The sequence below is a fragment of the Pholcus phalangioides genome, unplaced genomic scaffold, assembly GCF_987345545.1.
Source record: "Pholcus phalangioides strain wild (caught in Gottingen) unplaced genomic scaffold, Ppha-v1.0 ptg000008l_1, whole genome shotgun sequence".
Classification (NCBI taxonomy): domain Eukaryota; kingdom Metazoa; phylum Arthropoda; class Arachnida; order Araneae; family Pholcidae; genus Pholcus; species Pholcus phalangioides.
In genome coordinates this window covers 57,696,869-57,722,385 of record NW_028301601.1, presented here as the reverse complement: position 1 = coordinate 57,722,385, position 25,517 = coordinate 57,696,869, and the positions used below count along the sequence as shown (strand labels likewise).

At 39.0% G+C, this 25,517-nt stretch overlaps 3 protein-coding genes across 3 annotated transcripts; all 3 read right to left on the bottom strand.

Moving 5' to 3' along the window:
• Positions 1–3,350: 3,350 nt before the first annotated feature.
• On the bottom strand, positions 3,351–3,746 carry LOC149084608 (uncharacterized). Its single transcript, XM_089235345.1, has one exon. The coding sequence runs from the start codon at positions 3,744–3,746 to the stop codon at positions 3,351–3,353; it is 396 nt and encodes a 131-aa protein (XP_089091471.1).
• A 4,136-nt stretch (positions 3,747–7,882) lies between these two features.
• Positions 7,883–8,488, bottom strand: LOC149084607 (speckle-type POZ protein-like). Its single transcript, XM_089235344.1, has one exon. It carries the CDS (start codon positions 8,486–8,488, stop codon positions 7,883–7,885), a length of 606 nt encoding a protein of 201 aa, XP_089091470.1.
• A 14,288-nt stretch (positions 8,489–22,776) lies between these two features.
• Positions 22,777–23,820, bottom strand: LOC149084606 (speckle-type POZ protein-like). Its single transcript, XM_089235342.1, has one exon. It carries the CDS (start codon positions 23,818–23,820, stop codon positions 22,777–22,779), a length of 1,044 nt encoding a protein of 347 aa, XP_089091468.1.
• Positions 23,821–25,517: the final 1,697 nt, after the last annotated feature.

The window sequence follows — 25,517 nt, the reverse complement described above, 5'->3', positions numbered from 1 at the left end:
CTTAAGAACATCATGGATCCCCGAGCCATTTTTTGGAGGCCCTACCTACTACTGTGCACCCTCCCCCCCCCCCCATAACATTTAAACATTTTTTATTGATTGATTTATTTTCTCAAACAATGCCACTTAAAAATTGAGCCTTGGAAAGGTCATCTGCATCATTTTTTGATAAATTTCAACATTTTGTTCTCAAGTTTTAGAGATATGCAAATAATATTTCACATGGTTAATAAGGATAGTAAAAGCAACAAATAAAAAAAAATCACTGAAATCTGAGACTGTGGGTGTCATTTTGGCATTTTGCCGGGTGATTTGAAATGGAATGACCCAAAAGCTATTTCGCAGTTGAAGGATAGATTTGGAAGGGGCGATTTGTTGGTCCAAATATACGTCCGACACCTTCTTGAAATGGTCATGAGAAATGGAACTTCAGGAAGAAACAATTCAGATATAGATATTGCAGAGCTTTACGACAGCTTGGAAAGCAAATTGATGGCATTGGAAAGTTTAGGAAAGATGAAGGAGAAGTTCGCTGATTTGCTAGAGCCACTCGTGGAATTGTGTCTAACGGAATCTCTTCCTCGAGCATGGAAACTGCTCTAGTGAAGATGCATCCGAAAGTGGTTGTGTGCGCTCACAAAATAAACTGATGCAGTTTCTTCAAAGCGAAGTTAGAAATACAAATACAAATACAACGCCACAACAGGCAAATTGCCCAACGAGGTGGCTGACCCAAGAACATCATGGATCCCCGAGCCATTTTTTGGAGGCCCTACCTACTACACCACACATGCACTCCGCCCACCCGTTCTTTCCGAAGCAGTATTCAGTGCAGCAACCCTGTACGATCCCAGCGAGAGAACAAAATGGCTGCCGACGACCCCGCTATCCTTATAAAGTCGCCTTAGGAAAGCACCTCCTAGAGATAGAAGACATTCGCAGTGTGCTTGTGACGTCAGTAAGTAGTCCATTTTTCCTCAGAATATTCAGCGAGAAAAAAATCCCTGCTCATGTATGCCAGTATCATCGTTGTGAGAAAAAGAAATGATCGGGCTCAGAATTGGCGATTTCTATGCCCCACATCCAATCACTATTTGTGAGCCGATCAGGAAGATTCTACGCCAAAATAAGAAGAAACGAAATAGGATGCTGTTTCAAAATGTGACAAACTTTCTAGGTAGTCTGAATGACGTTTATGGCAAACAGTGCAGAGGCCTTCTATCTCTAGGAGGTGCTGCTTAGGCCCACCATGCCTTAAGACGGCACTGTCGAACAGCCGGTGTTCACGTAAGACAAGCACTGCTATGACGATACTATCGAGTGCACTGCCGTGGCGCTTTTAGTGAAATTTCTTGGAGGCGAAAATAGTGTTAAAGACGCCAAGCGAGGGAGCGCCGTTGCTAGTGCTATATTCTTGATGCTCAGTAGCTTTACCTTACCTAAAAGGGAATAATAGACGTCCGACGTGACATAGCCAGTGTTCTTCTCGTGATCGATGGACTATACCTTTTATTTCGATCATGTAAGGCAGGGTGTTCAACCTTCAGGAGCATTGATGTGGAATTGCAATGCGTGTCACTGATCTGAGAATGTGTAACTTACACAGGGTGATTCAAAATTAAAAGTACAAACTTTTTTAAGGGAAGGTAGAAAAAACAAAACAGAGTCACCTAGGAATGTACGACCGGAAACCTCAACCTGACCAGCTGGAGGATGAACGAAGATACAGACTTAACATGAGGACAGTACGTGTACACGTCAAGTTTCGCAACAAGTGATCATAGTTGTTACCATCCACAGTTATGCACACACGCACAAAAATGACTTTTTTTGGGATGCTGTTTTGTTTTTTCTACCTTCCCTAAAAGTTTGTACGTTGAGTTTTGAATCGTCCTGTGTATATATTTCATTTCTATAAAATTAGGTTTGAGGTTGTGGGCCACATCTGGCTTGAGCACATACATATTATATAAAAGGCAGTAGTGGTTCCCAAACTGTGGGTCATGACTCCCTGGGGGGGGGGGGGTTCGCGAAAGACTTTCCAAAACTTAAGTCTTCGAATAAATTTTATTCTTTCGCAACATTTTTTAATGTATGTCAAACCAAAATACACCTTAACTCTCAGCCGAGCTACTTATTTCATTATGCATGCGCACCACTGGTGGGTCGGGACCGAAGTGTGATCACGATCCCCTGGGGGGGGGGGGGGGAAGGTGTCTTATTATTGAACAAGAAGGGGGGGGGGTGGCTCGCGAGAGATTCTGTAAAGTGAAAACGTTCGAATAAGAAATTTGTCTCTATTTTTTGCGATACAAATAAAAATATGTCAATTCTAAGAAATGCCATATAACTCAACCGCGTACAGCTAATTAATATTTCTACAGAGAACTCAGAAAGAATCAACCGATTTTAAAGTATTTTGGTATACTTTAAAAAATTAAAAACACGATGATGAGAAACATGTGAATGTAAAGAGAAAATGACAAAATTTTAGATTATAAACACTTGTGATAATGCTAGTGTGTTGTTTACGAGGCTCTTTTGATGAAGAGAAGTCTTTGAAGGACTCAAAAATGCCGGAAAAAGGAGGAGGGAGCGGGGTTGAAAATATTCATCAGGTAATCGCTATATATATATATATATGTACGGTACCACATAAAATGTGTCACCGCTTTTAGCCGGATCAACAACGGTCTGCGCTATCATAAAACTCGAGGTTTAAAACTCATGAAACACACGATCAGACTAAGCGAGTCAGGCACGATGGAAGTATAACTCTTTATTCGTCTCTTTAATTTAACATTTAACTAAAATATCACGGACCAGCCGGAACAAACTATTGATGAACAATAAAACAGAACAATGTGAGTGATAACATAACAAAAATCAACTATTTTAAAGGACACTTGACGCATGCGCATCACACGGCACAAATCACCGCACAAGCTTCGACGACGGAATAATCTTCATTTGCATATCCGCCACATATATAATAGATAAAATATCACAATTTATACTTGAAAAACAAATTTTGTATAATTTGTAAATTGAAATTTCATGATAAAACAGTTTCAGCAACTAAATATCGAAAAATAACGTGATTTCATTCATCATTAATTACGAAAATTGGAGCCCTTAGAATTAACAAAAAAATCAAAAATGTCCTGGAAACCGGGACGTATGATCACCCTATGGGGGGGGGGGGTCAGCGATAAAATTCTTGCCAAAAGGGGGGTTCAAAAACCACTGACGTAAGGTGGCGAACATAAACAAAAATGTATTTAATCAAATGATAATTTTTTGTGTGGGTTAATTTGCACGTGCATATAGCGATGATTACGCATATCCAATTAATGACGACGGAACGGAATTTTCCTCTTCGGAAATTTTGTATCTTCAGAAGAATCTATTTCCCACCGCTTGTTCATCAACCCTTGGACGATGTCACAGAGCAGTTGCGGTCTTGTCTGGAAAATCGGACGTTTACGCTCAAAATATTCTTCGGAAAGATTTTCGATGAAGTATTCAAGGGCATGCTTGCGTAGTTTCTCGGCGTGGTAAATGTCCGCGCTCACGAGGACTTGACAAACGTTGTCAGGTTCTAGAAGGGACATCAGATAATTTGTGCAATACAATTTCAAGTCACTCACCTCGTATTTGTCACTGGCTCTTAACAGGTCCAAAGCGAGATCGAAATCCATTATGTGCACGCTCGCCGAATAAATGAATTCCATGAAGGATTTCATGGTGTCTTTTTCATTTTTTTTTTTACTGTGTGGGTCGAATCCAAACCGACATAAAACGAAACACTGTCTTTAGGATTTGATGAATTTCCCCCTGGAAATACGATTATTTTCCATTCCATCTCTTGCTGTTCCTGCTCAAATGCACTGCTTAAGAAACACTTTCCAAGCGTCCTGTCAAGAGAACTGAAGCGCTCGATGGTCCAAGTGCATTTGAAATTTCCCTGGAAATTTCCAGATACTTGTATTTTACCCAAATCGGTGGTCATTCGAAACATTAATTCAAAATTAAATGAACCTAAAAACAGTCTTCGACGAAGCTGGAGGACGGTATATTCAATGGATATCTCGAAAAGAAATGACTTTTAATTACGTTTTCAACTGCTTGCTCTCTACAAAAAATTGTTCAGATAATATTCCAATCAGCTGCGATCAGATAAAATACTAAAATACAATAGAAATTTCGCCAACTATGATTAACGCTGGAAGTGATAACAGTTTTTTCTGGCGATATCAATTGTGCCTAACAAGATCTTTTTCTAACATTTTTTCTTCTCTGCAATGATTTTCGGTTGATATTTTCTCTTGTTTTGTATCTTTGTGGAAATTCTTTCTAGATATAATTGAGAAGTGAAATTGTTTCACCCGATAATACATAACACAATTAAAAAGGAAGAGAAAACAACTAAAAACGGCTATGTAAACTAAATCCTCACGTGTTTCGGATACACCATGCGAGTCTTTTCATCATTTAACCAGTCATCTGGTTACGAAGACATTTGCCGTCGCGGCCATGCGCAAAGATCATACGGATTTTTCGGTCTTTATCACATTCTGCCACTTGCACAGGCATCATTCTGCCTTGTTATCTCGCCACTAGATGGAGAAGAACAATTATATTTCAAGGTCTGGGTTATTATGACTATTATCTTCGCCATGCTTTGCAATCCTCAAAATAATTTGCAGTATTCAAAGAGAGATTCGAATTTGAAAAACGAAGGAAATTTGGCAAAAAACCCCAGCGTTACATGCGGAAAAACCGTTCTACCCTCGTTTAACGCTGTTCTTTCCCAAATTCCCTCCGTTTTTCGAATTCGAATATCTCTGTGGGTATTGCACTTGAAAACGTGGATTTTTTTTGTTGTTGGCGTCAGGAGAGACGGAACAACAACTTTCTAATTGGAAGTTAGAGCACGGGGGAGACGTATAAAAATTTAGATTTCTTATTTTGTTGCGCACTGTATTTTCGCTCTCAAAACTGGAACAGTGTAATGCTTGGATGCCTGTTGAGCAATTTCTAAACTGGAATCATACCTGTACGACAGAAAGTTGATGAGATAAAGGACGTGCTAGCACTTACGGGACACCCTGTATATATATTTTGTGCGTATAAAATGTAACGCGCACCCTTTGATTGCAGTGAAACCTCGCTACAACGATACTTGATATAACAATAAATCCTTCTACAACGATTTAAAAAAAATCTTTAGTATCGCCAGTTCAATGTTAAAATCCTTTCGATACAACGATATCTCTCCTTTACTACGATGAACCCCTTCTATGGCGATATATTTTGAAAATATTTTGAACTACGTACAACGTTACAACGATATTTTTCTATATTTCGCTCGAAAAATATCCTTCAATACATTTTTTAACTTATCATGAGTTTTAATCCTTCCGATGGCGTCTAAAAATACCGGTATTTGGTACCACCTGATCACCGAAAGTGTTGATGGAGTTACCGGTACCACTACTTTTTTGTGTATTGCGACAAGCCCTTTACAGGGACAATATATCTAACCATGTTACCATTTGCAGAAGTTAAGAGAGGCTACTAATGACTCTACTTCAGTGCCTCACGCCACACTGCGTGAAATAAGGAAGACAGGGTGTTAGCATGCTTGCCCGGTATGCAAGAGGGTCTGGGTTCCAGTCCCGGCAGAGACCAGATGACTTTTCTTTCCGAGCTGACCACAGCATAAAATCCGGAAAATATATGTTTCCTTAATACAGTCGAATCCCTTTACAACAAACTGCAAGGGACCGGATATGCCACTTCGTTATAACGAAATTTCGTTGCAAAGGAATTCCAGGTTTTTGCATTGTTCGTATGAAAACTTATCTGGACGATTAGAAAAGTGTTCGTTAAAACGAGGTTTTCGCTATAACAGTGTTCGTTCAAACGGGATTCGACTGTATATCTCTTTTTTTATCCACTAATCAACTGAAATTTTTTGCGGCTGATAAATACTCGAAATCGCAATTTTTGGTGGTACTAACTACGTCAATTCATAAAACATGTCAACAGCGGCATAAATTTGATGGTGCATGAAGATAATGTTGCCTCTCGATATAACGATAATCCCTCTACAGAGATAACCCGTAGACCAATAAAAAGTAAGGTATCTCTTTATCGAGGTTTCACTGTATTTTGATTTTTTCCTCATTGTAAAAATATAACCGTTAGGCCCGGACTCGATCAATACCAACTACAGAGCAAGGCCTCCGCAGAAAAGCTTGCGACGTCACTTAAGAAGGCAATTTCACCTATTGCCATTGGATATAGCAAGCCGACGCATGTGATATCTTTACCTTTTTTTTGCAGTATATCCAATGGCAATAGGAGAAATGGGTCTTCTTCAGTGACGTCACAAGCTTGGTGCGGAGGCCTTGTTCTGTAAGTGGTGTTGACTCGATCCCCCCTATGCGACGTAGTAGTAGGAGGAGGAAGACCGCTTTTACCACGAGATTACAAAATATGGCCACATTTACTTCCTATTACGGCAGACAGATGTGACACAAACCACACACATATAGCGTTTATACGCACAATACGTTTAAAAAGTAATAAATACATCAAAAAGATACGTTAGGGACACAGACACAACAGTTTCCTACTTTTTCGTTGGCAATCCCCGAGATGAATGTAAGGTTCAGTGGTGGTACTAATGGTCATTTTTTGCAAGACATACAGAAAACTGGTTTGTTGTGAAGATATTTATTATTTGAGATGTTGATTTTTTAAGGAAGGAAAAAAACTCACACATCTCTGCCTCTACCGGCAGTCGAACCCGGGTTCCTCGATTGCTGGACGAGTGCTCTGATCACTAAGCTACAGAGGAGAGAGAGCGTATATATGCCAAACGGAACCGTGCAATGGACAGTGACACGATCAGCAAATAGCTCACGGACGACGAGCCACCAGATGGCTATACAGTCGAATCCCGTTTTAACGAATACCGTTGTAGCGAAAATCTCGTTTTAACGAACACATTTATTATCTCCCAGATAAGTTTACATAGGAACAATGCAAAAACCTGGAATTCCTTTTTAACGAAATTTCGTTATAATGAAGTGATTTCTCCGGTCTCCTGGAGATCGTTATAATGGGATTCGACTGTATGTGTATATAGGACATGATATCGCTCTCCACTTGTTATACAGAAAACTGGATGTTGTGAAGATATTTACGTTTTTATTTGAGTCGCGTGTGCTAAAGATATCTAGAACAAAAAATATACGTAAAATAATTACAACTATTAGGCATTCGACAATGAAGCAAATCCCAATTTATAAAGACAATTTCACCATTAAGTAAGCATTTAATCGATCAAGACGTCATTAATAAATTGTGTGCTCAGAAACCACAATCAGTGTGAGTCATTATTCTGTAAAGGACTTTCCTATCGCAAGTGACTCTTCATTGTCAAAATTTCGGTTGCCGAAGCATTCAAGCATCACCACCAAGAGATAGAAGGCATCCGCAGTCTGCTTGTGACGTCAGTAAGTAGTCTATTTTCCCTCAGAATATTCAGGGGGGAAAAAAATTCCCTGCTCGGGCCAGTATCAATGTTGTGAGGAAAAGAAATGATCTCGAGCTCAGAATTGGCGATTTCTATGCCCCACATCCAATCACTATGCGACTTTTGTGAGGCAATCGGGAAGATTCGACGCCAAAATAAGAAGAAACGTAAGTACGATGCTGTGTGGCAAACTTGCTAGGTAGTATGAATGACGTTTATGGCAAACACTGCAGGCCTTCTATCTCTAGGAGGTGATGATTCAAGTCGCTATCTTTATATTGCAGCAGCAGATAGCGCCACTTATACTGACTAGGGAAAAAAGATTTTTGATGTTCATTGACTTGCACTGATCGGCTTCTCTGAGCCCTCCAAATATAACTCTGTACAATCATTATTTTTCCTCATGAGGCCTACTCTTTTTTGGCATGCCAATTTCTGTTTCTCATTGATTAATCTTCTGACGATATCACAGAGCAAGTTTGATCGTGCTTCTGACATGTTCTCACAGAAATATTCAAGGGCATGTTTGCGTAGTCTCTCAGCATTATAAATGTCCGCGCTCACGAGCACTTGACAAACGTTATGGTCATTTAAAAGGGTCATGAAGAAGTTGCTGCAATAAGACTGCAAGTCACTCACCTCATATTTGTCACTGACTCGTAGAAGCTCTAAAGCAAGGTGGAAATCCATTTGACGCACGGTTCCCGAGTAGATGAATTCAAGAAGCGCGTCGATCGTGTCTTTTTCAAAGTCTGTCACTTCCACGCGTCGAGTGCCTTTCTCGTGTGTGCCGTGTTTCAACATGGCCGAAAACATTTTGGAACGCGCGCCGAGAACAGCAGAATGAGCGGGAATGTCTTTTCCCGAGACACAGATGATGCAATCTGAATTGTTTTTGCTGACCAAAAGCTTCTTCAAGTCGTCAGCCAACTTCACCATTGGAGTGATTTCCGCATCACGATAAACGCCAGTGCCATCTTTGATATAAGTGATGCAGTATGTCGCTTCCACAGTAATAACCAAGGAATCATTGATTAATCGAGGAACTAAATCACTGGTTTTAATTTGCTTTCAGTGACCATATCCCGTAGCCTAAAACGACCCACTCGCTGCAAACCACATGGAACAAAACTTCACCGTCGGTATTTTGTAGTGAAAGAAGGTAATTGTATTTCAAATTTTCTTTGCCATTCACATACACGAAACAAGAAACGTATCCTTTGCGAATTTCACTTTCTCCTCCAGGATATACCCCTAAATATAATTCCATACCGTTCTCTTCCAGCTGAAACATTTCGCTATGGTGAAGTTTCCCAACCTTCCAATCAAGTGAGCTGAAACGTTCAATGATCCACGTACATTTCAAATTTCCCTGAACGTTTCCGGATACTTGCAATTCACTCAGCCTTGGAGCCATCAGGAAGGATTGAACCCACAAACCAGATATAAAAAAAATATCAAAACCGTAAACTTGCAAATACTTGTTGCCGACTCCACCTAACTGATATTTCGCTTGTGCAGGTAGAGAGATTGCTGTATCAGAATATATATTTAATGCCGGTCTTAGAAATATTTCTTTCCGTGCCTATTTGCCGATAAATTTCCTCTATCTTCGATTTCACAACAATCATTCTTATATCAGCGATATGGAATTTTTATCTATGACAAGTCGCACCTGAAACTTGTTTCACGAGCAGGTGCTTATGTCGAGGTGGGAGACTGAATTGTATTTACACATGAAAGCTGGAAAACCACGGAATTTCGATTTCCACCATTGTGCCGACAGAAAAGACTTAACACTGGTCTTTATCCCCTTAACTACCGGAAACGAGATATCTCGTCCTAACGCATGTGAAAGAAATACATTCCAGCTCTCAAAGGTTTTTTTACCTCTTTCCTCATCACCGCAAAGCTTCATTCGAAAGGTGTTTTTTTTTTTATCCCTGTCGGCTCTTTCTATAGTTTTTTTTTTTTCGGTGATCTCACCACACAAGTAATGTATTTTTCGGGAGAGAAAGAGGACACGAAGGTCAAGGATATGGATGATCACGGAAGAGAAACCTACTGCCACTCATGTTTTTTCCCTCATGGAAAACAGTTTTTGATATCTTCATCGCTGATACCTCAAAAAAACACAGATCATCCAAATTTGTTGCCAAAAGCCTGTGCGTGAACGGATTATTTAAGACAACAATGATGCCCACACGGCCGCCCAGCTAGAGAGAGTCATTCACACTGTATCGCTAACTGATAGCTAAACGCACCGCTCAACTCATAAATCCGATGCATTCAACTTACACAGTCGGTCTGAGTATTACCATTCATAAGTCGTTAGTGACGTCACAAGCTTAATGCAAATTCTCAACGGCCCAAAGCTGCATTAAGAGTTAGGAGACGTCAAGAGGCCTTTCAAGCGGCTTTGCAACGGCCCGTCTAATGCAAACCTCAACGACTGTATTGTTAAAACTTTTTTTTTCTCCCCATCCGTCTTCTTGTTATTAATTTTACGAAAAACTGCCTGGGCCGAGGCAAGCGTTAGTTAGCGAAGAAATGGATCAATCAGATAATTTTGTCTGCGGCTGATAACCATCACCACACTATCAACGAATGCTGCAGCACGTTGCTGTTATTATCATTATACTTTTTATCATTACAGTAACTTTTTATTCACATCATTAAGTAGAAATTTGTTTACTTGCTTTACGCAACATAATAAGTACCGCCAAAACCTACACTGTTGACATCTCTTCTAAATCGGTGTTGGTACTCCCTCCGACCAGAAAATGCACTCAAGGAATAAAAAAATTTATTTGTTGATAAATAAAATTTTATTTAGACTTTTTTTTTTTTTACTGTACTTAGTGCGCAGAGTGTACTGTGTGTGCGTGTAAGGGTGTTCACTGCATTGCACTTCTGTGTACTGCACAGAAAGTAGCAACACCGACAACATTAACACTATCAGAGATAACAGTTGTGTGTTACAATACAATACAAATACAACGCCACAACAGGCAAATTGCCCAACGAGGTGGCTGACTTAAGAACATCATGGATCCCCGAGCCATTTTTTGGAGGCCCTTCCTACTACTGCTACACCACACATGCACCCTCCCCCCCATAACATTTAAACATTTTAAACGATAAACACTCTCTCTCTCTCTTCGCGTAGCGATTCCGATATAACAAAGATGGCTTGTAACGCTGCGAAAAAAAATCAACCTTCAACGATGGTGACGCAACTCCATCCCACAATGCACCGAAAACACGTTTGAAACGCGGGCATAACGACATCAGCGTAATAGACTAGCACAGTGCCCCTGGCACCGGACCCGCTTGCCCACCACCGGTAGTTGCGACCCTTCCCACAAGAGTAGACAGGACTACAACGAGATGCTTATTCAGCCGGGTCAAGTACGCATTTTGGTGACCAACTCCCTCTGATAAGACGCCCTGGTCACAAGACACGCTGCTCATGAGGGCAGCAATTACAGAGGAGCAGACACGGGACGATAATTATCATATTTTTGCGCATTTTCTCACATTATAAACTTACTACGGGAGGGGTGGCATAAAAAGTTTGGCCTGGAGGCTTACCAGAGCTCACAGCGTAGGAGCCATGCTTTAGGGTATGGAATCCATGGGTTTTTTGAGTAATGAATATCCGGTAAAAGAAACTGAGACAGTGGGCCCTGCTTCTGAGGGTGTAGGGGGCCTGATGCACCAATATGCGTTATGAACAAGAATGACTCGTGAAGATATCTGTACTTGTGCGGAACCTATTTTTGGTGTCACCAGCCTACGTTTTTTTTGTCGACAAAGCTTCTCACTTTTTCAACTCGAATTTCGTACTCCTCTTAGAACAGTGCCCGAGTGCGGATCCAGACGGGGAGCGATCACTCCTCCCAAGAGCCGAATAATATGGGAGAAATTTGTCTGTCCCGTGAAATACGGATGATCCAATTCACCTACACAGGAAGTCGCTTCTCCGACACATCGCCCTGGATATACCTGCCTTCACTCCATTCGAAGCTGAAGATGTCCGCCACGGCTTTATTTGCAGCTAAAGAGATCTGTCTCGGCTTCATTAGCAGCTGAAGATACCAGGCTTCGGTCCATTCGCAGCTGAAGATATTCACCTGTGTTCCATTCGCAGCAGCTGAAGATGTCTGACTTTGCTCAGGAACGGATCCAGGGGGGGGGGGCGATAGGTAAGAACCGAATAATATTGGAAAATTTTCCTGTCCCGTAAAATACGGGACGATCCAACGAACTCTTCTCCCGACAAATCGACCTGGATCCGCACCTGGCGGTGCCCCATACAGCCGCGCAGGTCGCACGGCCAAAGAACCGTCCCTGGTTAAGAACGGTTCACGGAACCTTTGCCCCCGATATTTCGCCTCCGACATTTCGTCCCCGACATCTCGCCCCTGGCACGTTTCGTCCCCAGTACATTTGGCCCCCGGAAATTTCGCCCCTGGCATCTCACCCCGGTACATTTAGCCCCCGGACATTTCACACCGGGAATTTCGCCTGCCCTGACCATATCAGTGACCCAGTGAGTGACCATATGAGTGACTCAGTAAGTAATCAAGTAAATCGGAAATTTATCTCTGATATTTCGCCAGCCCTTATCGTACGGTGACTATGAGTGAACATATGAATGATGGTACAAGTGACAAGTGAGTGACCACATGAGTGATGAAGTGAGTTGGACATTTAATCGTGACATTTTGCTTCCCCTGATCGCATGAGTGACCAAGTGAATGAATACATGAGTGATCGAGTGAATTGAAAATTTATCCCCGGACATTTCACCTGCCCTGACCATATGAGTGACCCAGTGAGTGATCATATGAGTTACTCAGTGAGTAATCAAGTGAATCGGAAATTGACCCCCTGTCATTTTGCCTACCTTGACCGTACGCGTGACCGTATGAGTGAATATATGAATGATAGTGTGAGTGACCACACCGGTGTGAGTCGTAAATTTGGGAAAAATATTTTATGCTTAAACTGAAAATTCCAAATTCTTAGAATCCATTAAAGTGTGAGTCACTTGGTCACTCAGTGCTACGTAACCACCTATAAAAAGGGAGGGGATGAGGAGGATCATCTTTGCAGACACTCCACCCTCGCATTTTGCCAATCACTCAATTGCTCACTCTGTCAATCACTCAGTCGCTCACTGGGTCAATCATACGGTCATTCACTTTATCAATCTCTCGGTCACTCATGCAGTCACTCACTTGGTCACACATTCAATTATGCGTTCCATCACTCAGTAACTCCCTTGGTCACTCACACGGTCAGTCCCTTGATCACTCACTTGAACACTCGTACCGTCACTCACCTGGTCACATATACAGTCACTCACTTAGTCACACATGCAGTTAACCACTCGGTCACTCATACGGTTAATCACTCAGTCTCTCCCTTGATCACTCATAAGGTTAATCACTCAGTCTCTCCCTTGATCACTCATACGGTTAATCACTCAGTCTCTCCCTTGATCACTCATATGCTCAATCACTCAGTCACTCGCAAATTTATTCAAGCATTCACTCTGTCTTTCATTCCGTCAGCCACTCGGTCACTCATACGCTCAATCATTCACTAGGAAACTTACATCAGTATTTAATTAGCCACTCACTTGGTCACTCATTCGGTCAGTCACTTATTCACTCAAACGTTCCATCGCTCAATTCCTCCCTTTCTCACTGACACGGTCAATCCCACTATCACTCACTTGATCACTCATACAGTTAATCACTTGGCCGCTCATGCGGTCATTCATTTGCTCACTCATACGGCCATTCGGTCAGTCACGCGGTCACTCATACGGTCATTCACTCATAAAGTCAATTGCACACTAGTTGATACGGTCACTCACGTGGTGAGTCATTCTGCCACTCGCTCAGTCATTTGTACGGTCACTAACGCACTCCTACAGTTCATTTCACACTCACTTGGCCACTCATACGGTCACTCGATCATTCACACGGTCACTCATACAGTCACTCGATCATTCACACGGTCACTCATACAGTCAATCACTCATACGGTCACTCATACAGTCAATCACTCATACGGTCACTCGATCACTCATACAGTCAATCACTCATACGTTCAGGGCAGGTGAAATGTCAGGTGTGAATTTTTCGGGGGCCAAACGCACCAGGGGCAAAATGTACGGGGGCGAAATGTCAGGGGCCAAATGTAACGGGGACGAAACGTTGCAGGGGCGAGATGTCGGGGACGAAAGTTCCGGATCCCGTTAAGAACACCGATTATGGTTTCCTTTCTGAACAACTCTGCTTCATCATTACAAGAGGGTGCCAAAATGCTTGCTTGACACGGCTGACCAAACTTCTAGTTGTGGCCGCGGGCCTACGATGGTCTTAAGGTGGCCTTGATGTACAAATGGGTAAGGGCAGAAAAGAGAAAGGAACCTCTGCCCGTGCGGGATCTATTTTTGGTGCCCCCGATGACGTTTCTCAGCTCATCAAATTTTTTTCACCTTCCAACTCGGATTTGGCACCCTTTCCTAGAGAGGTGCTCCATGTGGCTGCACAGGTCACACGGCCTCTGTGGGGGCTGATAGGCTTCAGCCCAGTACGTTTTATACGTATTGTATCTATAAGAAATAACAATTTTAAGGGAATTAAAATTAATTTAATACTCTAGAATACTTTAAGACAGCGGTTCTCAACCGGTACTCCGCGGAGCCATTGGGGCTCCTTGTGCATTCTCCAGGGGCTCCGCAGCCGCTCGACGAAAATAAAAAAAAAACAGTAAAATTTACAAAAATAAATATTTTTAAATAGTAAAAATAAATCAGTAACTTTGGTGAATAATCAAAAAATTGGCCTACGGTGCTCCGCCATAGAATTTTTTTTACTAAAAAGGGCTCCGCGAGTCAAAAAAGGTTGAGAACCGCTGCTTTAAGACATTCATTTTTAAAAATATCGTTGGTGCTGCCACCTACTTTCAAATTCAGAAGTGCCTTATGTGGTGATGACGAAAAGCTCAGGTATAAAAAACTAAATTCTTCATTCAGCTACGTTCCTTATAAACTTACCTGAAAGATCAAAATTCCAGTTCAGCTATTTTTTCAAGGACCAATCAGACATCCAAAACAAAGGACCTCAGGTAAGAGAGACCTCAAAGACGACAGGTAAGATCATAAAAAAAAAAGTGCATTTTTCCACACAACACTTTATAGTAATGTGCTGCCATCTAACCTCAAATTTAAAAGTGACTCATGCGGTGATGAAGTAAAAAACTATATTCTTTATTCCGCTCAGTTCCTTATAAACATTCCTCAAAAACTGAACTGGGAATTTAAACTGAAAGTTCGGTTATTTTAATTGAGCACAAGGAGGCGTCCACAACAACGAGCCTCTTAATGAGCAGACGACAGAGAAGAAGTCGGTTCCCTACGAGTTAAGCTCACAAACAGAACTGGAAGTTCGAACTGCCAGTACAGTAATTTTTTCAGGACACAAGGAGACGTCCAAAACAGGTATCCTAGAGAGAAGCAGACGACAGGAGGCTTACATCGAGGTAATAATACTGGAGAGTGCATCCAGCCGCGACGGCAGCGACATCAAATGCAAGGAAAGCACGTGACTCGCTGAAAACGAAGTTCCCGCCTGGCAATTGGCCCATAGAAATGTACAGTTCGGTCTCTAAATATTGCGTTTTAAAGATTAAAAAAAAGATGGAGAACTCATTCTAAAGGTGAAAAAAGATTAAATTATTCATTTCATTAATACTGGAATCATTTCCTTCATTATTTCTGGGATATTTTCTTTCATCATTTCTTGGATTTTCTTTCATCATTTCTTGGATTATTCCTTTATTATTTCTTTCATTACTTCTGGAATAATTGCTTTCATCAATTCTGGATTTGTTTTTTTCATCAATTCTGGATTTGTTTCTTTCATTAATGCTGAAATTATTTATTTCATTATTTCTGGGATATTTTCTTTCATTATTTCTGGGATATTTTCTTTCATTATTTCTTGGATTTTCTTTCATTATTTCTTGGATTTTCTTTCATTATTTCTTGGATTTTCTTTCATTATTTCTTGGATTTTCTTTCATTATTTCTTGAATTATTCCTTTATTATTTCTTTCATTACTTCTGGAATAATTGCTTTCATCAATTCTGGATTTGTTTCTTTCATCAATTCTGGATTTGTTTTTTTCATCAATTCTGGATTTGTTTCTTTCATTAATGCTGAAATTATTTATTTCATTATTTCTGGGATATTTTCTTTCATTATTTCTGGGATATTTTCTTTCATTATTTCTTGGATTTTCTTTCATTATTTCTGGGATATTTTCTTTCATTATTTCTGGGATATTTTCTTTCATTATTTCTTGGATTTTCTTTCATTATTTCTTGGATTTTCTTTCATTATTTCTTGGATTTTCTTTCATTATTTCTTGAATTATTCCTTTATTATTTCTTTCATTACTTCTGGAATAATTGCTTTCATCAATTCTGGATTTGTTTCTTTCATCAATTCTGGATTTGTTTTTTTCATCAATTCTGGATTTGTTTCTTTCATTAATGCTGAAATTATTTATTTCATTATTTCTGGGATATTTTCTTTCATTATTTCTGGGATATTTTCTTTCATTATTTCTTGGATTTTCTTTCATTATTTCTTGGATTTTCTTTCATTATTTCTTGGATTTTCTTTCATTATTTCTTGGATTTTCTTTCATTATTTCTTGAATTATTCCTTTATTATTTCTTTCATTACTTCTGGAATAATTGCTTTCATCAATTCTGGATTTGTTTCTTTCATCAATTCTGGATTTGTTTTTTTCATCAATTCTGGATTTGTTTCTTTCATTAATGCTGAAATTATTTATTTCATTATTTCTGGGATATTTTCTTTCATTATTTCTGGGATATTTTCTTTCATTATTTCTTGGATTTTCTTTCATTATTTCTTGGATTTTCTTTCATTATTTCTTGGATTTTCTTTCATTATTTCTTGGATTTTCTTTCATTATTTCTTGAATTATTCCTTTATTATTTCTTTCATTACTTCTGGAATAATTGCTTTCATCAATTCTGGATTTGTTTCTTTCATCAATTCTGGATTTGTTTTTTTCATCAATTCTGGATTTGTTTCTTTCATTAATGCTGAAATTATTTATTTCATTATTTCTGGGATATTTTCTTTCATTATTTCTGGGATATTTTCTTTCATTATTTCTTGGATTTTCTTTCATTATTTCTGGGATATTTTCTTTCATTATTTCTGGGATATTTTCTTTCATTATTTCTTGGATTTTCTTTCATTATTTCTTGGATTTTCTTTCATTATTTCTTGGATTTTCTTTCATTATTTCTTGAATTATTCCTTTATTATTTCTTTCATTACTTCTGGAATAATTGCTTTCATCAATTCTGGATTTGTTTCTTTCATCAATTCTGGATTTGTTTTTTTCATCAATTCTGGATTTGTTTCTTTCATTAATGCTGAAATTATTTATTTCATTATTTCTGGGATATTTTCTTTCATTATTTCTGGGATATTTTCTTTCATTATTTCTTGGATTTTCTTTCATTATTTCTTGGATTTTCTTTCATTATTTCTTGGATTTTCTTTCATTATTTCTTGGATTTTCTTTCATTATTTCTTGAATTATTCCTTTATTATTTCTTTCATTACTTCTGGAATAATTGCTTTCATCAATTCTGGATTTGTTTCTTTCATCAATTCTGGATTTGTTTTTTTCATCAATTCTGGATTTGTTTCTTTCATTAATGCTGAAATTATTTATTTCATTATTTCTGGGATATTTTCTTTCATTATTTCTGGGATATTTTCTTTCATTATTTCTTGGATTTTCTTTCATTATTTCTTGGATTTTCTTTCATTATTTCTTGAATTATTCCTTTATTATTTCTTTCATTACTTCTGGAATAATTGCTTTCATCAATTCTGGATTTGTTTCTTTCATCAATTCTGGATTTGTTTTTTTCATCAATTCTGGATTTGTTTCTTTCATTAATGCTGAAATTATTTATTTCATTATTTCTGGGATATTTTCTTTCATTATTTCTGGGATATTTTCTTTCATTATTTCTTGGATTTTCTTTCATTATTTCTTGGATTTTCTTTCATTATTTCTTGGATTTTCTTTCATTATTTCTTGAATTATTCCTTTATTATTTCTTTCATTACTTCTGGAATAATTGCTTTCATCAATTCTGGATTTGTTTCTTTCATCAATTCTGGATTTGTTTTTTTCATCAATTCTGGATTTGTTTCTTTCATTAATGCTGAAATTATTTATTTCATTATTTCTGGGATATTTTCTTTCATTATTTCTGGGATATTTTCTTTCATTATTTCTTGGATTTTCTTTCATTATTTCTTGGATTTTCTTTCATTATTTCTTGGATTTTCTTTCATTATTTCTTGAATTATTCCTTTATTATTTCTTTCATTACTTCTGGAATAATTGCTTTCATCAATTCTGGATTTGTTTCTTTCATCAATTCTGGATTTGTTTCTTTCATTAATGCTGTAATTATTTATTTCATTATTTCTGGGATGTTTTCTTTCATTATTTCTGGGATGTTTTCTTTCATTATTTCTTGAATTTTCTTTCATTATTTCTTGAATTTTCTTTCATTATTTCTTGAATTTTCTTTCATTATTTCTTTCATTACTTCTGGAATAATTGCTTTCATCAATTCTGGATTTGTTTCTTTCATTAATGCTGTAATTATTTATTTCATTAATGCTGTAATTATTTATTTCATTAATGCTGAAATTATTGAAATAAATAATTTCAGCATTGATAAAAGTAGTAATTCCAAAATTGATGAAAGAGAATTCCAGAATTAATGAGACATAATTTCAGAATCAATGAAATAAATAATTTCAGCATAAAATGAAATAATTAATGCTGAAATTATATTTTATTAATTTTCGAATTATCTCATCGATGCTGAAATTATTTTTTTTTCATTTTGCGCTTTAAAAGTATGAAAAACTGTGTGTTCAATATGATTCGACCCACGATGAAGTGTCAGCAGGTGGACCACGCGCTAATTATTATTAATAATCTATGAATTTTGTAAAATTAATTTATATGCCGTTCCGTCTCAATGGATCGTGTTTGATTACGATCCAGCAAACAAATTTACGTGTTTCCAACTGCATTATTCCCCGAGATATTTGAATTCCAAAAACCGTAGACAGGTCCGAGCTTAGGTGAATTCTGCGGATCAATGCAAAAAAAAAAAAAAAATTTATGTAGTTGCTCCCCCGACTTACAAACTTTTCGAATTACGAACATAAATCTTGAATGGGAAATTTCATCAACGCGTTCCTCCTGAAATAATGAAAAAAATGAGTGTAATGAAATGCGTTCTATCTGAAAAAAAAAATTTCCCATTCAAGATTTATGTTCGTAATTCGAAAAGTTTGTAAGTCGGGGAGAAACTACGTAAATTTTTTTTTTAGCATTTGGCCGCAGAATTCACCTAAGCTCGGACCTGCCTCCGATTTTTGAATTTAAATATCTCGGGGAATAAATGCAGTTGGAAACATGCTATTTGTTTGTTGGGCTCAGAAGAGAAAAAGCAACAACTGTCTAATTGTAAGTCAGTTGACGGGGAGAGGGATCGTATAAAAATTTAATTTTTTTCTTATTTTGTGTACACTGTATTTTCATCCTCAAAACTCGTACAGGGTGATTTCTGGTCACATTTTAAAAATTATAACCATGTCACTACGACGAACCGTTGATGAGATAAAGGCTGTAACAACGCTCCAAGGGGAAACCATTGAATCTTAGAATGGCCATAACATTATCAATAGGCAGGGCAGCAACTAGTGGTTGCAAGCGGGTCTAGTGCCCCGGGTGCATCACAAAAGGGGGCGCAAATCTCACCATTCAACCTATCCTTCAGCATTACGATGTGGGTGCCTAAATGAGTGGTTTCCCCAACTAACCAAGTATCCAGTTGCGGCCCTGCCAATAGGTATCTTATTTCTGAGGAATCACCGTTATAATTGGGTATTTTTTCTTTTAGATGCATTCTCAAGGTTTGTATAATGTTTCCAGAGCACTAGAAGGATCCGTGAAACATTTAGAGATCATTAAAGTGGCTCTGTAGGGGACTTATCAATAGGTAGAATGTTAGTTCAGGTGTCCAATAACTATCGAAAGGTGTTTTTTTTTCCGTTTTTAGCGCACCGAATAAGATGTCATTAAGAATATTTCATATCTTCATAAAGGATGGTTGATTACATAAGCATCATACAAACCCCCGCCCCCTCCTCCCTTGTCATCGAGTCAGCAAATCTGAACCCCCCCCCCCATCGATGCTGACATAATACTTGAATGACCCCCAAGCATTCGATTTTTACCAGCTCATGAAGTTTCTATAATTACCAGCAGAATGGCTGGTCGTCTCCTATTTCTTGACAAGACAAGAAACAACGATTTGCATTTTGGAGTGAAATGCCAAAATGTGTGTAGAAAAAGAGATATTGGCAAGCAATAAATGGCATTTTTGTATTATTCTAATCTATGTAAATCATATACAAATACACTGTGTATCTTAAAATGCAACACCCCAATTGTTTTAAATACCGACAATTTTTTTTTTTGTCATCAAATTACATTCAGAGTTACCTCTCATTTCCCTGAGGGGCCGTTCAAGTATTACGTCATCATCGATGGGGGGGGGGGTGTTTCCGATTTGCTGACTTTTGATAAGGGGGGGGGGGTTTGGATAATGCTTACGTCATCAACCACCCTTTATGAAATACTTTCAATAGCATCTTACTCGGTGCGTCAAAAAAAAACGACAAAAACCTTTCGATAGTTTGAGGGCACATGAAGTCACATCCCCCTCCTATTGACAAGTGCCCTACAGAGCCACTTTAGTGATATCTGGATCAGTACTCTGTGCCAGGCACCACTCAATTGATCCGTAATTATATGACGCGGATCACTTAATTTGAGAATGGGCCGCGGGTAACGTGAGTGATGTAGAACCACACTGGGAGCCACTTAAGAGCTCTAAAACTACGTCACATGCCAGTCAAGGGATCTCAATGTGTCACGGATCGCTTAAGTGTTCTGGAACTGTGTCCCGGGTCATTTAAGTGAGCTGAAATTGTGCCACGGGCCGCTTAAATGTTCTGGAATTGTACCACGGGACAATTAACGGATCTGTGTAGATGTGCCGCTGAGTTCATTTTTTTTACGAAATTATGTTCGAAAAGGGGAGGCCGCATCAGATAACCCCCAGGGCCATATTTGATCAGCGGGCCAAGGGTGTCTATGCGATTTATCATCGTATGGCTTAGAGGGTGGGTCGCAATGAATGTATTAAACATAAATTTTTTGGGTTCATCGCCTTCAAATAACATTGAAATTAACAGAAATTGATTATAATAACACATATAAAGGTATTTTCTTCCGAAATTTCAATTAAAAAACTTTTTTCCATTAAAAAAGAAATTTTTGATCGTGGGAGGGGGGCCACCAGCCCCCTATGCCCCCCGTAAACGTCTCTGATCCCACCAATATGCGTTACGATTCAGAGGGGCAGAGCTGATGACAAGGAGGGGGTGGGGTCAAAAATGGCTAAAAATTTGCTTACGCAATACTTGTGTGTGTGAACGGCCCCTAATATAACCCCTCAAAATTTTTCTTCCCTGGATATTTCTATGCTTGCCAATTAAAGGGTTAACCGTACAAGTACCTCGTGAATATTACTCTAGGAAATTTCCAACGGATTTGCACATGCAGGAACGCGTTGTATATTGTACTGTATATGCGTAGCCCTAACGTATTTGCAGTATGTTGTCAAAGTTATGCTTGCGGATAAAGAGAATAACATTAATTAAATTGAAAACAATAGGAAAAATTATGTATAAAATGTTAGCTAACAGAAAACACTGTGTATTTCTCTCCTTCAAAAATAACGCGCAACACGTAGTTCCAAAATGTATTTTGTATCGATTATGGAAAACTATTTAGATTTCAATTTTTTCCGAATTCACGATTGCAAAACACTTAATATTCCACGATTGTTGAATAAATTAGCAATGTTATGTAATTCTTACATCAATTAAATTACGTATTTTTTTTACAGGTAAGGAGCCGTTCAAGTAAGAAAATTTTTAGCCATTTATAACCCCACCCGTGTCACCAAAATTTCGTCATCAGCTCTGCCCCTCTGAATCCTAACGCATATTGATGGGATCAGAGACGTGCACGGGGGGGGGGGGGGGATATAGAGGGCTCGTGCCCCCACAATCAAAATTTTATTTTTTAAAAAAAAATTTTTAATTGAAATTTCGGAAGAAAATACCTTTATGTTATTATAATGAATTTGTTAAGTTCAATGGCATTTGAAGGCTATGAACTCAAAATTTATCTTTAATAAATTCATTGCCACCCGCCCTCTAAGCCATACAATGATAAATCCCATGAAGGCCCTTGGCCCGCAGACCAAATATGGCCCTGGGTGAATATGACCCTTAAGCGGCCCGGACACATTTAAAGATCACTTGGATCCGCGAAACATTTAGAGATCAATAAGGTGGCTCTGTAGCGCACTTATCAATAGGGGGGGGGGGGAATGTTACTTCAAGTGCCCACAAAATATCGATAGGCCATTAAAAATATTTCATAAAGGGTGGTTGATGACGTGAGCATCATCCAAACCCCCACCCCCGTCATCAAAAGTCAGCAAATCGGAAACCCCCCCTCCCCCCCATCGATGATGACGTAATACTTTAACGGTCCCTAATGGTTGAAAAATACTGGGTGAGAAACAAATGCAATGAACTAACTCGGATGCTGTAAATCGACATAAACAATTGCGACACAAACATTCATATTGACCACTAGAAAAATTTTACATTTATTTCGATAAAATTCGAAATAATTTCATTTTTAGGAAACACCGGCACTTCAATTTCATGAACAATTGCCGATTGTTGTTGTTTTTGTATCCCTCGGTCAGGTAACGTTCGAAAAAAAATTGGATGGGAAAAGAATGCAGATAAAAATCAAGGCACATTCCGTAATTCCAAACATTCATATTCATTATTAGGATAATATAGTACAAGTAATTTATTTTAAAGACATAATCAGAAATTATTCTACTTTTTAGGGAATAACAAGCTTGCACTTCAACGGAAATATTTCACGAACAATGGTCATAATTAAGTCTGTTGTATTTTGTCCATCGACGGTATTTGGTATCTCTTGGTTATAAATCCCTGTACGATGTCACAAAGCAAATCAGGGTGCGTCTTGAAAATCGGACGCTGGCTTTGGAAATATTCTTCAGAAATGTTTTTGCAGAAATATTCGAGGGCATGGCTGCGGAGTTCTTGAGCATTATGAAGGTCTGCACTCAAGAGCACTTGACACACGTTCTCGTCACCGAGAAGCGGTTTCAGATAATTGTAACAGTATAATTTCAGGTCACTCACCTCATATTTTTCACTGGCTCGAAGCATTTCCAAGGCGAGATCTAAATCCATGTTAGACACGGTTCCGGAATAAATAAATTCCATAAAGGAATCGATCGTGTCTTTATCGAAGTCGGTAATTTCCACGCGGCGAGTGTCTTTCTCTAGTGTTTTATGTTTGAACATGGCCAGAAACACTTTGGAACGTGCACCAACAACAGCTGCATGCGCGGGTATCTCTTGTCCTCGCACGGAGACGACGCAATCGGCGTTTTCTTTGCTGACCCACAGCTTCTTGAAATCGTCAGCCAACTGCACCACTGGCATTATTTCGACTGCGCGATAAATACAAGCACTACCTGTGACACAAGCTGCGTAATAACTCACCCCCATAGTGAATACCAAGACATCGTCGATCAATTTAGTTTTCAAATCCCTTGCCTCAATTGTTTTATCCTGTCCTGTAGAGGTAGAAAATTCTTCAAATTTTCGCTCGAATAAAACCTGATCATTAGTATTAAGTAGCGAAATGCAATTTTGTTGTTTAAAACCCTCAGTTTGGTTTTTTACGTCAATGTAACAAGAAACGAATCCTTTGGAGTTTTTTGTTTTTCCACCTGGATAAACTGATAAATTCCACTCTAAGCCATTCTCTTCCAGCTTAAACATTTCGCTCCGGTGGCATTTCCCAACCCTGGAATCAAGCGAACTGAAACATGGTATTGTCCACTTACATTTGAAGTTTATCCAGACGCCTCCAGATACTTTCAATTCATCGAAATTTGAAGCCATGGGGTAAAAAAAGTTCAACGCCAACAGGACACACGCACAAAAGAAACTTCTTTCACATCGCCTATAACGAAATCAAAATTTGGTGGCGAACTCTCTCGTACTGATGAAATTGCTTATCCTGTGTCGGATTCCGATAACAGCAGGCAGCTTCAGGGGAAAAACTCGGCTGCCGACCACGAAGCAGGCGCCTTTTGCTCTAGTATTTTAATATTTTTCAACAATACGTCTATACTTTGTAAAATAATTGCAGGAAGTCGGAATACGGAAACACCACGGAAGGGACAATATCAAGAATTCTAATCCACCGATTAATGGCCACGAATTTTCGTCCACATTGATTCAAGAAGCGTTTCCGTTTGGTGCAATTAAAAATAGTTTTGCCGATTGGTATATTTTTCAAAAGGTCCAGGATAGAAATTCGAATTTTTATGTTTGCTGCAATTATCGTTTTTGAAGCTATCGCCAGACGCATGCGCAGGATCGACTTTAGTTTGCAAGGGGAGCCATCTTCCAGAAGAATTTGGAGTTACTAACTTCCTGAAAGCATTTGAATTAGCATAAATTGCGCCTAAGGATATTTTCTCTCAATTTTTGATCGAATGATTCTTTTCGAATAGACGTCGTAATAGTCATCAGCATCACTCCTGAGGGACATACAGTGGATGATTCCCCATAGAGATCAATGTTAAAAAATTGGCGATTTTAGCATAGAAATGCGGAAATTTAGTGGGGTTTTCCGCCCCACATCAATAATTTTAAAAGTTGAAATGAATTTTTGGTTTTCGAAATATTGAGCTCGTTTAGATTTAAGAAGCCTAGAAAATTAAATATAAAATAATGAGCCAGGCCCCCATGGGCGGAGATACGGGGGGGGGGCCCGTATCGGGGTTTCCGATTTGCTGACTTTTGATGACAAGGGGGGGAGGGGGTGTGGATAATGCTTACGTCGTCAACCACCCTTTATGAAAATATGACTTTGGATTCAGAGGGGCAGAGGTGTTGACGAAATTTTGCTGACAAGAGGGGGGTCAGCGTTTTACTGACTTTTGCTGACAAGGGGGGGGGGAGGGGGTCAAAAATAGCTAAAAATTTGCTTACGTAATACTTGAACGGCCCCATAGTGAAAAGCGCAAAATTGCGTATCCTAGCTCTTGTCGGAGCACGATGCACTGACTCCACCAATGAGCCAGTTCACCAAAGAAATTGGCTCATTCGTGCGCATTTGTTTAGGCCTTTTTCCGCGGCACTAGTGCGTGCTCCTCACGGAACAAGCTGCTCGACTCCTCAATCGCTCCGTTGAAAGTTGTTCTGCTGCTCGTCTGCTTTGTTTTGAGCCTCTATCATTTTTTTTCGCGCTGCAGTGTTGCCGCAGCAGCTGTGGACCCGGTCTGAGCCATTGTGAAAAATCGGTAGAGGGAACAAACAGCTAAGGCTTCATCTTTGAATCAGCAAAACCAGCTTTTGTTCAAATGGACGTCTAGTCGTAAAGAAAAAAATAAAACGTAGTACAGGGAAAAGCGATTGGCTATAGCGATAATACTCGCGGCACACTTAGCTCAAAGATGGCGAATGAACCAGCCTAAAGTTTCAAGGAGCCCTACCCTCAGAAACTAGAAATGTGCGTGCCCATGTCGCGCCTTGCAATTGATGCGAAATATTTTATTTCATTAATTTTTTTTTTTTGCAATTTTTCATTT